The 12,591-nt window shown below is 42.9% G+C and overlaps 1 protein-coding gene across 1 annotated transcript in view; it reads right to left on the bottom strand.

Annotated features, from left to right (window-relative positions):
• Positions 1–12,591, bottom strand: part of stab1 (stabilin 1) — a 111,085-nt gene that overhangs the window by 30,696 nt on the left and 67,798 nt on the right. Inside the window, exons 38-48 of the mRNA XM_072381442.1 lie at positions 12,096–12,291; positions 9,952–10,047; positions 9,826–9,871; positions 8,657–8,736; positions 7,614–7,739; positions 7,139–7,212; positions 4,860–4,931; positions 4,612–4,731; positions 4,485–4,532; positions 2,831–2,911; positions 2,505–2,651 (exon numbers count right to left, since the gene is read on the bottom strand). Of these exons, the coding sequence (XP_072237543.1) occupies positions 2,505–2,651; positions 2,831–2,911; positions 4,485–4,532; positions 4,612–4,731; positions 4,860–4,931; positions 7,139–7,212; positions 7,614–7,739; positions 8,657–8,736; positions 9,826–9,871; positions 9,952–10,047; positions 12,096–12,291 (1,086 nt within the window). The remainder of the gene's footprint in view (positions 1–2,504; positions 2,652–2,830; positions 2,912–4,484; positions 4,533–4,611; positions 4,732–4,859; positions 4,932–7,138; positions 7,213–7,613; positions 7,740–8,656; positions 8,737–9,825; positions 9,872–9,951; positions 10,048–12,095; positions 12,292–12,591) is intronic.

Here is a 12,591-nt window from a genome sequence, read left to right as displayed (position 1 = left end):
CAACGTGTCAGTAACTAAGGAGTAACTAAGGAGTAACTAAGGAGTAACTAAGGAGTGACTAAGGAGTAACTAAGGAGTACCTAAGGAGTAACTGAGGAGTAACTAAGGGGTAACTAAGGAGTAACTAAGGAGTGACTAAGGAGTAACTAAGGAGTAACTGAGGAGTAACTGAGGAGTAACTAAGGAGTGACTAAGGAGTAACTGAGGAGTAACTAAGGAGTGACTAAGGAGTAACTGAGGAGTAACTAAGGAGTAACTAAGGAGTAACTAAGGAGTAACTGAGGAGTAACTAAGGAGTAACTAAGGATATAATATTAGAGACACTATGAAACGAAACACCAGGACAAATATAAGGACCTGGACTCAGCTCAAAGGAGCCAGAAAGTAAAGGAGATGAAAAGAGGTTTATGTTATTTTATTTTCACATTTATTAGCCTGTGTAAGAAGCTAATTTTGACATAAATCAGAAGGCTGCAAACAGAAAGGAGGCATTCAATTTTTATTTTTATTTAATTTAATATGCCATTGATATGTTTTTATTATTATTAGCAGTTTTGCACCCCTGGACTTTAAAGTTATATAAGCCTTGTTCACTATTCATTGTTAAATCAAAACTTGTTGGGTTCCATATTAAAAGGTTCATTTGTTCAACCTTTGTTCAATTTAAAACTTTGGCCCCCTGTGTATTTGAGTTTGACTCCCCTGATATTCAGGGTCTCTGCAGGTTTCAACAAGCCAAATTTAAGACTTTTTAAGACCATAATGAAGACAATTTAAGACCCATTTCACAACCAAACTGCTAAAAAAGGACAAAAGGCCTGAAGGAAACTCAGAATTACTTTAAAAATACAGGATTATTTTGCAGCTCTTTCACATTGGAATAAAAAAATGCTGAATCTAACTAAAAACACCAGAAGCCTCTTTATTGTGAACTAATATTTGTTCTACTGTTAACTTTGGAGATGAGACCCCCCCCCGCCTCATTTTTTAATTGCAACACTTGTATATAAACAAAGTGAAGAAGAAGAAGTGGATTGTGAAGGAACACATTAATGCAGACATGGAAATAAAGTAACTACAATAAGGTGATTTACTTTGTGTTCTAACTTCATCACGTCAGGGTTTCTCATCAGTTTCGTGCACGTGTCAGTGCACGTGACGTTAGACTCGTTTCCTGAGCCGAATCCAGAGGAAAATACACGCCTATGTGCAGCAGCAGCTCGAATATATTTGTTTTAAATAAAAGTAACGTTAAGACATTTTTAAGACCTTTCAAAATCGTATTTAAGACATTTTATGAAATCCTAAGATAATTTTAGACATTTTAAATTCAAATGAATGGATTTTAGACGTTTTAAGACTTTTTAATACCCCGATATGTTCCAATAACATCTGAAGAAATCAGCCAGGAAGTCTTCCAAAGGCACATAATGATATACACATGATATACAGGGTCTCTGCAGGTTTCAACAAGTCAAATTTAAGACTTTTTAAGACCATAATGAAGACAATTTGAGACCCATTTCACAACCAAACTGCTAAAAAAGGACAAAAGGCCTGAAGGAAACTCAGAATTACTTTAAAAATACAGGATTATTTTGCAGCTCTTTCACATTGGAATAAAAAATGCTGAACCTCACTAAAAACACCAGAAGCCTCTTTATTGTGAACTAATATTTGTTCTACTGTTAACTTTAGAGATAAGTTCAAATGATTGGATTTTAGACGTTTTAAGACTTTTTAATACCCCGATATGTTCCAATAACATCTGAAGAAATCAGCCAGGAAGTCTTCCAAAGGCACATAATGATATACACATGATATACAGGGTCTCTGCAGGTTTCAACAAGTCAAATTTAAGACTTTTTAAGACCATAATGAAGACAATTTGAGACCCATTTCACAACCAAACTGCTAAAAAAGGACAAAAGGCCTGAAGGAAACTCAGAATTACTTTAAAAATACAGGATTATTTTGCAGCTCTTTCACATTGGAATAAAAAATGCTGAACCTCACTAAAAACACCAGAAGCCTCTTTATTTTGAACTAATATTTGTTCTACTGTTAACTTTAGAGATAAGTTCAAATGATTGGATTTTAGACGTTTTAAGACTTTTTAATACCCCGATATATTCCAATAACATCTGAAGACATCAGCCAGGAAGTCTTCCAAAGGCACAATGACCCCAAGCACACTTCCACATTCGCTGCGAAGGGGCTTAAGGACAACAAAGTCACGGAACCGCAGTGGTCATTAATCCTACAGAACATCTGTGGGCACATCTGGAAGACTCCAAACCTGACTCAGTTACTCCGGCTCTGAGAAACTTGTGGAAGGAAACCCAAAACATTTGGCCCAAGTTTCAAAGCTTCCAAATGGAGACATTTCTTAATTATTCAGCATCAATCTCTCGCTCTTTATTCTGAGATTTAATAAACATGAAACAGTTTGTTGAGCCTGAAAACGCTCAAACTGAGTCTGTAAACTTGTGTGTGTGCGTTACCTGCTGCAGGCTGAAGTGAAGCGTGTGTCCCGACACAGAAACTGCACGCTCGGTGGTTTTCAGATCACTGAAAGTCAGACTCTCACAGGAAACAATGTGGTAACGAACCAGCTGACTGAAATAACCCATCTTCTTCCATTCGTCAACCTGCAGCCCAACGACGAAACCATCAGGAATCAAGCTAAGAAACAACAAAGTTCAACTAAAATGCACCAGAACTGTAATTAAGCCTGTTAACGAGGCAACAAATTTGAAAGATGAAAGCATGAAAAGCCGTGATGTTCTGCCACATTTGACAGTCAACCAGCGGTGGGTGTTGGTCTCACAGTGGACTGGTTGTTGGTTCCCTCCAGAGGGACGAAGACGGTGTACGGTCCGTCATCAAAGAGGCCAGGAGAGTCCGTCCTCTGCGAAACACACAGAACAAAGGGACATTGTGACGGAGTGACCCCGTCCCTTATTTTCCAGGACCTGATCTGTAGTCTGCAGGCTATTAGGGGTGACCTACTAGGGACTGGATAGTGTATGTGGTATGATTGTCACCTTCCATGTAGGAGACCTGGGTTCAAATCCTCTGCATGGTATTACCTCCAGTAGGGGTCCTTAGGCAAGCCTCCTTAACCCTACCTGCCTACCTGTAAATCGCTTTGGATAAAAGCTAAATGCATAAACATAAACATAGTCTGTGGGTTTGGGGTTGGATAATTATGGAGACTGGGACATCACTGGCACTGATGGGTGCTAATCTAAAATCTGTTATGTTGGTGGTTGTGTATGAGTATTTCTGTGTATCGGGGGAATCTATGTGGGCTGCAGGTGATAAGGAGCACCTGTTACCCGGAGGTTGATGATTATGGGGGAGGAGTTCAATTAAGAGAGGGAGCCCTTTAAATGGAGAAAGACGGGTGGAGAAAGGAGCGAAAAATGGCTGGGAATGATGTAAAATCTGTCATTTTTGGGACTGAACACACATGTGGGGAGAAAAGGGGGCACAATAAATAGCTCCACCAAGAAACCAGCAAGGAAAAAGTCTGAGTTATTCCGGTGACGCTGAACCCGGTCACCGGGAGGTGGAGTGGCGGACAGCAGACACCTGGGCCCGTGATGAAGAGAGCGATCGCCATTCGCACCTCATAACAGACATATTGTGACGATGGATCAGGGGAACGACCAGCATCTGAGCTCCAGTGCTGCACATTTCTGATCTGCAGCTTGAGCAACGTGTTGGCAGCAGCTCGGCCTCCCTGAACCGGGTCCGGTCAGAGGTGCTTTTCTGGGGACATTATGATGCAAGTGGGATTACTTGGAACTATTCATCCATCCATTTCCTTCTGCTCTTCCAGATGTGCCCACAGATGTTCTGTAGGATTAATGACCACTGCGGTTCCGTGACTTTGTTGTCCTTAAGCCCCTTCGAAGCGAATGTGGAGGTGTGCTTGGGGTCATTGTGCCTTTGGAAGACTTCCTGGCTTCTGCTTCTGACGTCGGGTCGTCAGGGAAACGGGTCCAAGAGGGAAACCCAGTCCCAGCGACCCTCTCCAGCTCCTCCTGGGGAACCCCGAGGCGTTCCCAGGTCAGATGGGATGTATAATCCCTGCAGTGGGTTCTGGTTCTGACCCGGGTTTATGTGTTTCTGTTTCTGTTTATGTATTTAGCAGACGCTTTTATCCAAAGCGACTTACACTGATAGGCAGGTAAGGGGGTCTTGCCTGAGGAACCCTACTGTAGTACCTTTCATGCAGGGGATTTGAACCCAGATCTCCCACATGAAGGGTGACAATCTTACTGCTACACTATCCAGTCCCAACCAATCCGAACCAGAGGAACCACCTCAGCTGACTCCTTCCTCTGTGGAGGAGCAGCGGCTCTACTGCAGATGATGGATGGATTCAGAGAAAATGTTCCATTCGCCGTGCAGTCAGGCTCAGATTTTCAACCAAATTCGATGCCAAAACTTTGAACCGACTGTCAGCAACTCACCATCAGCATCTGTTGAAAGAAGGCGTTCTCCGGCTGTCTGTAAATCTCCTGTGGGACAGAAAGCGTGGTCACGTGAGAGGAGGCGCAGCAGGGTGACATCAGGAAGCCCAAAGGTGGCGCGACTCACATTGTTGGTGGTTCCCCGGCAGTCAAAGCCGTCCCCGATGTGTCGCCTGAAGCAGGTGCAGTTCCTCTGGCCCAGACCGATGTACTCACAGCGAGCAAATTTACTGCAGTCACCGTTGTTCTGCACAGAAAAACCTTTATCTTTCAACTGAAGAACGGAACAAAACATTCAAAACCTCTGAATTTACTGCAGCCGCTCATTTCTTTCGTGTATCTTGTGAAAAGTAAAGCAGGTGGGTGCAGACGTACGGTTCTGCAGGGGTTGACCGGGTAGCAGAACCTCCCTGATCCTTGGAAGCCCCTCCGACAGCTGCAGGCCGTCTGCAGGCGACAGAGAAAGCAGTCAGACACCTCATCCAGCTGCCCCCCCCCACTGAGCTCAACCAGTCCACAGCTCCAAACATCATTTCATCTAAACTACAGGTTTTTGCTGTATTTTAATGCTTCTTTTTCTACACCCTGGATCGTTTTGCTTCGATTTCTGACTGCTCTTCCTGCAGGTCAGGAAACATACTCCTGCAAAGGTAGGATTTAGTAAATATGGCACCTGTGGGAGTTTATTTTTACACAGTAAGAGATGATGAGTGGAGGGAAAGCTGGGCTCAAATGAGTGTGAGCTGAAAACAACTCATCTGTAAAACACACCCATATGACCGTGTTTTAAACCAATGCATAATGCTTCTCAGCTGGATCTGAACCAGCTGACGGGCTCGGCCATGTTTCAGCTCTGAGAAACTCTGGTGCTGCTCAGCAGGATGTTTGGATCATTATCTTGTTGCAGGATGAAGCTTTGGAGGCATTTACTGGAGCTGGAGCAGATCAGATGTTTCAGCTCAGAGCTCATTGTGCAGCTGCCATCATCAGTGAAGATAAGTGAGCAGAACCTCTGGCAGCCAGAACCTGTGGCAGCCAGAACCTGTGGCCGCAGAACCTGTGGCAGCCATCACACCCCCACCACCATGTTCAGCAGAGGAGCTGCTATGCTTTGGATCTTTGGCACTTCCTGTTTTCCACACTTTCTTCTTGCCATCACTGATGCAGGTTCTTCTGGGTCCAGTCTGTCCAGAACACCTTTTTCCAGAACTCTGCAGCTCCTTTAAGGACTTTTTGGCGAACTGTGACGTGTCCATCCTGTTTCTGTGGCTAACTAGCGGTTAGCATGTAGCAGCGTAGCCTCTGAGGCTAACTAGCGGTTAGCATGTAGCAGCGTAGCCTCTGTGCTTCTGTTCATGAAGTCTTCTGAGGACAGTCGTCTCTGACAGAGACACCTGCCTCCTGCAGACTGGTTCTGATCCGTTGGACGGGCCTCAGAGGGTTCTTCTGTCTTCCTTGGCCTACCAGAGCATTCTTTCTTCTTAATGATCTTCCAGGCAGCTGATGTTGGGTGATCCTGAGGTTTGACCCACGTCTCTGATGGTTTTATTCTGGTTTTTAAGCCTCATAACAGCTTTCTTGACTTCTCTCCTCATGTTGAACAACGACAGACTCCAAGCTGTAGAAACAAGCCGAGGTATCGTATCGCTGCCCCGATGAAGCAGTGAAACACACCTGGAAGCCACCTGTCCCAAACATTATGGAGCCCTGAAATGAGGGGGGGGGCTGTGCACTTTAATCATGTCTGAATAGTTTTATCTATAATTTTATACCGAGGAGGAACTCAGATAAAAAATATTCTCTGTGCAAAAAAAAAACACATGAAGGAAAAAAAGTGGACGTTTTTAAAAATTATTTAAGATTTTAAAGCAGCTGCAAAAAAACTTTAATCCAAATACTGGCATTTAGCGCTGAAGTGTTACGTAATCCAAACGTTAGTAGCTCACATTATTACTTTATCCTTGATGTTAAAGCTCTTCCTGTCCATGGAAGATTAAAAGAGCTCGAAGCAGCACATTTCTGAGGTCGGGTGGTCTCCTATGCCAGAAATGAGCGGTATTCGGGTTAAATTCTCTGCTTTTTCCTTTTTTTTTTCTAACTGTTGTCTATCTATTGGCTCTATTTCATCCAATTTATTTATTTATCATGAGTGTTTCTACTCATCTGGGTGTTTTTCACCAGTTTTTCATCCTAATGATGTTTTGAATCTTTTCCACCAGAATAAACAGCCGTTAAAAAACACAAACCTGTATTTCTTAAAGGTGTGAAGAGGCAGCAAAACCACTAAAGTAGTGATTAAATTAAGTTACATGGCTGTTATTCGGGTTTTTTTTATGTCAACATTCTCTTTGGTATCTTATTAATAGACTAAAATGTTGGCCTCAGAGTTTGGAGTTTGGAGCTGCTTCAGATGGAAGATCGAAGCCTAAAGATTAAATACTATTACAGGTATCACTTTACTGAATATTGAACTGTTTAAACAAGGTTTGTCTGCACTCTGTGTTCAGCGAGATAAAAAGATGAAATGAACTGGAGACAGTTCAGTGTAATTTAGGAAAGTTTGATTTGTCCCGAGAACTCAGAAGCTTTAAATCTTAAGGAGAAAGTTGCAGTTTAAGTCAGACAAAACACTTTGATGCATCAGAGTATCTTACAACGTTGGGGCCTGTTTTGGTGCAGTCTGCTGACTTGTGGCAGCCGCCATTGTTGACCAGACAGCCGTCGACCTCTGAGAACAGACAACAGGAGGAGAATAAATCTGCTTGGCGCACACAGGATCAATCAGACAACTTTTGAGCCGTTTTACTCAGAGCTGTGAGCAGCATTTCTTGGACTCCTGGCTTTATGTTTGGGGTCAGAATGAGTCTGGAACCTCTGCAGGAACTATGTGATGGATAGAAATTTAAACCATTAAGGTGAAGTATTATATATATATATATATATATATATATATATATAAATGGCCTAAAAGGCAAAACCCAGGAATTAAAATATCAGAGGAGCTTCTTTGTCAATCTTTAACCTCTTTTAAGGACATTTCAAAACTTCCATTGATATTGAGCTGAAAGGCTGCTCAGTATATTGAATATTTTCAAACTTTTTCTGCTCTCGTAGGCATCAGGAAGTTACCCAGGCAGATGACGCCGTCTCCAGTGTAACCCTCTGTGCAGGTGCAGGTCCGCTCTCCAGCCGAGACCTTCGTACAGACGGCGAACTTCGAACAACCGCCGTTAGATATGCTGCACAAGTCCATCTCTGAGGGGGAGAGGGAGACAGAGAAAGGGTAATCTGATTACTTTGAGTAAGTAAACTTTATTCATATAGCGCCTGTCACAGATAAAAAGTGCTTTAAAATTAAATACATGAAAATAATTAGAAGAAAACGCCACCAATAAAACAAATAAATAATCATAAAACCATAAAAGACGAAGAAGAACAAAGCCAGATAAAAATATATATTAAAAAAATGAACGAGGCTTAGAGGATGCAGCCTCTAAATAAGGCATTATCTGTCTTTATTTCACCAATACTTTAAGAAGAATGAATGAATGAACGTGTGCTATAGCTCTGTTAGCTCATAGCTGCTGTTATGTGGCTACTTGCAGCTATAGGAGAGCTAACGGAGGGAATTCTACTCAGGCACTCTACTGGGACCACTTCATTACTCCGGTAAGAACGTCCATCTTACTCAAAGTCGTCGTTCACGTTGTCAAAATCTGATAAATATCCTGCCATGTTGCACAAAACTATCAGCAGCAAACTCTGTGTGAAGTTAGCCGACTGTCACAGAGCACGGAGTGAATAAACTGTGCTGCAGGGGGGCGTGTGGATGAAGTGGTCCCAGTAGAGTGCCTGTGTAGAAATCCCTCCGTTAGCTCTCCTATAGCTGCAAGTAGCCACATAACAGCAGCTATGAGCTAACAGAGCTATAGCACACGTTCATTCATTCATTCTTCTTAAAGTATTGGTGAAATAAAGACAGATAATGCCTTATTTAGAGGCTGCATCCTCTAAGCCCCGTTCACTCCGTTATATGGATCTCCAGTTATCTAAATATCTTCTGAAGGACGCCGACTTTCACCAAACTGTTCTCTGTGAGCAGATGAACGTATTTCATGCCAGAAATAAGGTTTAAAAACACCGGAGTTCCCCCTTTAAAGACATGTTCTTACCTTTGCAGTAGGTTCCGTTTCCTTCGTATCCAGCCACACACACACAAGCAGCAGCTGATCCAGCTGGTCCTGTCACACAGCTGCACCACAGGAAGAACTGTTCAAACTTCATGTTGCACAAATAATTTACTTCTGCTGATATTGTTGATCCTTAGCAGGTCATATACACATCTGTACGACAGATTTCCATTATTAAAAGCAGCAGACATGCCATGAAAGCACATCAGGTCACGGAGGATACCGGTTTTCTGACCTTTTCCTTTAACCTTCACATCGGATGAGAAACAGAGATGCAGAACTTTATATAAACAAACTGCAAACGAATCTCTCCTCCGGCTTCAAGAGAGCATTTAAAGACACTCAATGCACATTCCAACTGGCTGTGAAGTGAACTTTTAACTCAGAAACTGCTGTAAATAGAATTAAATTCAGTTAAAAGTGGCCCGTCTACGGATTTCTGTGTGAACGGCTCACGCTCCTGAAGTGACCCGCATGTGCAGCTGATCATTGATGACATCACGGCCGTAGACCACGCCACGGCGGTGTTTACTGAAGCGACCATGGCAACGGCAACCGGGTCGGTGCAGAGCCCGCAACACTGCACCGATCCGCTGTCAATCTCCCGCTCCATTCGTCCCTCACTGTGAACAAGACCCCGAGATACTTGAACTCCTCCACTAACACAGTTAAATGAATTAAAACCCAAATGAGTCCAATTCAAACAGAGCCAATTCAAAAGTAAAGATGCTGAGTTAAGGAAACCATTGAAACTTTTCTTTGATCCAATCATCCGTCCTGAGGCGACTGTGGAAAGAAACAACGAGCTTTTAAGGGTATTCCTGCACTGCTGATTGTAATATTTGGTCACAAAATCATCAAAGAAATCCTTTTTAAAGCTTTTGGAAGACAGCAGGCATTTCCAACGCCTACAAACACCTGTTCATCATCATCCGCCACAAGCAAGCTTCAATTAGATCAACAAAACGCTACCAACGGGGCGCCGATTTACAGTTTTGGCCACAAACTGAGCGCCTGGTGCCCGGTGAGCTGCAGAATAATCACCGCTCTGACACTGCCAACGAAAAACAGAACTTTTCTAAGCTTTGTAAGAGTTTTCTCAGGCCTGAGAAGTTGTGAGTAACTGTCATGATCCACAAACCAGGACTTACTTGGCGTTCTCGTCACACACACCTCCACAGGCGTCGTCCTTGATCTCTGAGACAAACAGGTTTCAGATAACAGGTTACAGAAAACACGGAGAGTGGTCACAGTTTTGCTGCATCTGTGCAACTCACCTCCAGAACAGGAAGGTCCTTTCCAGCCTTTGTAGCACACACACCTGCCGCTTCCCGCCAGGCCATCTTCACACTTCCCGTGTTCACACACACACTCTGTAACACACAGCACAACATGAGAGTGACCTCTGTGAGCCCCATGCAGTGTGTTGGTGTCACAGGTGTGTCGGCCTGCAGGTGTGCACGGCCCCTTGGACCGAAACATCACTGGACATCAACTCAAAAGAGCAGCGAGGCAAGAAAATCTCCCCGAAGTGCAGCGAAAACCTTTGAAATGTTGACTGATTACGGGAGGTGCAACACAACAAAAGTACCAGTTTAATTCAGTTAAATTCAGTTCATTTCAATAATACTTTATTAATCCCTGAAGGTAAATTATATACCTGCAGTATTAATTATCATTAAAAAATTACAGATGGTTAACTTGATAAAATATAAATCAGCTGACAAACAAGTACAAAGTTAAAGTTGTAGCAGAGAGGAAGGTGTGGTAGAAATTTTCAGAGGTCTCCATCACTCCAAAGTTCCTCATTTAACGTTCATTTCAAAAGTACGTCCCTCATTAAGTTGACTCCGCCTCCTTTATTAAGCCCCGCCCACTCACAGCATGAAGGATTACGGGAGGTGCAACACAACAAAAGGCGGTTAAACTAAGTACCAGTTTAATTCAGTTAAATTCAGTTAATTTCAATAATACTTTATTAATCCCTGAAGGTAAATTATATACCTGCAGTATTAATTATCATTAAAAAAAACTGTTATTATTACAGATGGTTAACTTGATAAAATATAAATCAGCTGACAAACAAGTACAAAGTTAAAGTTGTAGCAGAGAGGAAGGTGTGGTAGAAATTTTCAGAGGTCTCCATCACTCCAAAGTTCCTCATTTAACGTTCATTTCAAAAGTACGTCCCTCATTAAGTTGACTCCGCCTCCTTTGCTAAGCCCCGCCCACTCACAGCATGAAGGATTACGGGAGGTGCAACACAACAAAAGGCGGTTAAACTAAGTACCAGTTTAATTCAGTTAAATTCAGTTAATTTCAATAATACTTTATTAATCCCTGAAGGTAAATGATATACCTGCAGTATTAATTATCATTAAAAAAACTGTTATTATTACAGATGGTTAACTTGATAAAATATAAATCAGCAGACAAACGTACAAAGTTAAAGTTGTAGCAGAGAGGAAGGTGTGGTAGACATTTTCAGAGGTCTCCATCAGTCCAAAGTTCCTCATTTAACGTTCATTTCAAAAGTAGGTCACTCCTTAAGTTGGCTCCGCCTCCTCTGCTAAGCCCCGCCCACTCGCATCCACCCTGCTGGACGGATGAAGCCAGCTTCTAGTGGAAATGTTCTGCTGTCAGCTGCACTGAGGAGCATGCATCTTCCATCCAGCAGCAGCCTCAGAGGATATAAGAGCCCAGTGGATAAACTATATCTGAGGCTAATGTTCCAGCAGAGTTAGCTAAAGACTGTGAATGTGCAGCAAACACTTTTCATCCCACTGTTTTAACAACTTGGTCCAGTTCAACGCTGGACTGAAGGAACTGAGCCACAAAGAGGATCAGTTCCAACTCTCAGAGCCTGAACTTCAGAGCAGGGAAATGGAAGCATCTGAGAAATAACTCCTCATGGTTTATTTACTGATTTATTTCCTCCTTTAGCAGCAGCTAACGCTAACAGCTTAGCTAATGAAGATGACGTACACCAACTTCTAAGGAGTTATTGCTGTTCCTTTCTGAAAGATGAACATTACCACATCACTTTGTTAGCTGAAGCTTTCTAGCTGAACGGTTCCGTTCTGTGACTCAGAAATTGAAGCATCTGAGAAATAATTCCTCATGGTTTATTTACTGATTTATTTCTTCCTTTAGCAGCAGCTAACGCTAACAGCTTAGCTAATGAAGATGACGTACACCAACTTCTAAGGAGTTACTGCTGTTCCTTTCTGAAAGATGAACATTATTGTTCCCATATTACTTTGTTAGCTGAAGCTTTCTAGTTGAACGGTTCCGTTCTGTGACTCAGAAATGTCAGAAATAGCTCCTCATTGGGACTGATCGCCCCCTTGTGGCAGAAACAACATGGTTGACAGAAAAAGAGACTGTGTCGGTGTGTTCAGGCGTGTGTGTTTTTGCTCACTGGAGGAGCAGTTGACTCCGTAGCGTCCCGGCTCACAGTTCTCACAGGCGGTGCCATGGAAACCCTCGTAGCAACGGCACTCTCCGTTGCCGTGGTTACCGTCCTGACACTCCCCGTGATTGGAGCACCAGTTGCCGACGTCTCCGGGGCATTTGAAGCACTCGTGGCCGTAGTAACCGGGGCAGCAGGAATGATCCTGCAGCACAAACAATCCGAACTGTCGTTATCACGAACAAACCCAGAGACACGAGTGTCTGATCAGTGTTTTTAAGCCCTGCGGCGGTCTTAAATCACTGTTAGCTGGCGCCATCGCTACAAAAATGATGAAGAGGAGACGCCATTCTGCCCTGAAGACAAAAGTAACTCTTTAATTCTTTCACACATTCATAAAATATGAGATTTATTTATATCTGTTTGTATGTGTTCACTCCTCTGGGCTCCACATTAATAATAAAATGGACTCTTCTTTATTACAAGCGTCTGTCAGAGACCCTCC

This window comes from Leuresthes tenuis, unplaced genomic scaffold, assembly GCF_036924035.1.
Source record: "Leuresthes tenuis unplaced genomic scaffold, fLeuTen1.0.hap1 SCAF_3, whole genome shotgun sequence".
In the NCBI taxonomy this organism is placed as follows: domain Eukaryota; kingdom Metazoa; phylum Chordata; class Actinopteri; order Atheriniformes; family Atherinopsidae; genus Leuresthes; species Leuresthes tenuis.
Note: the sequence above shows the minus strand (reverse complement) of the source record. Positions and strands in the feature narration are given on the sequence as shown.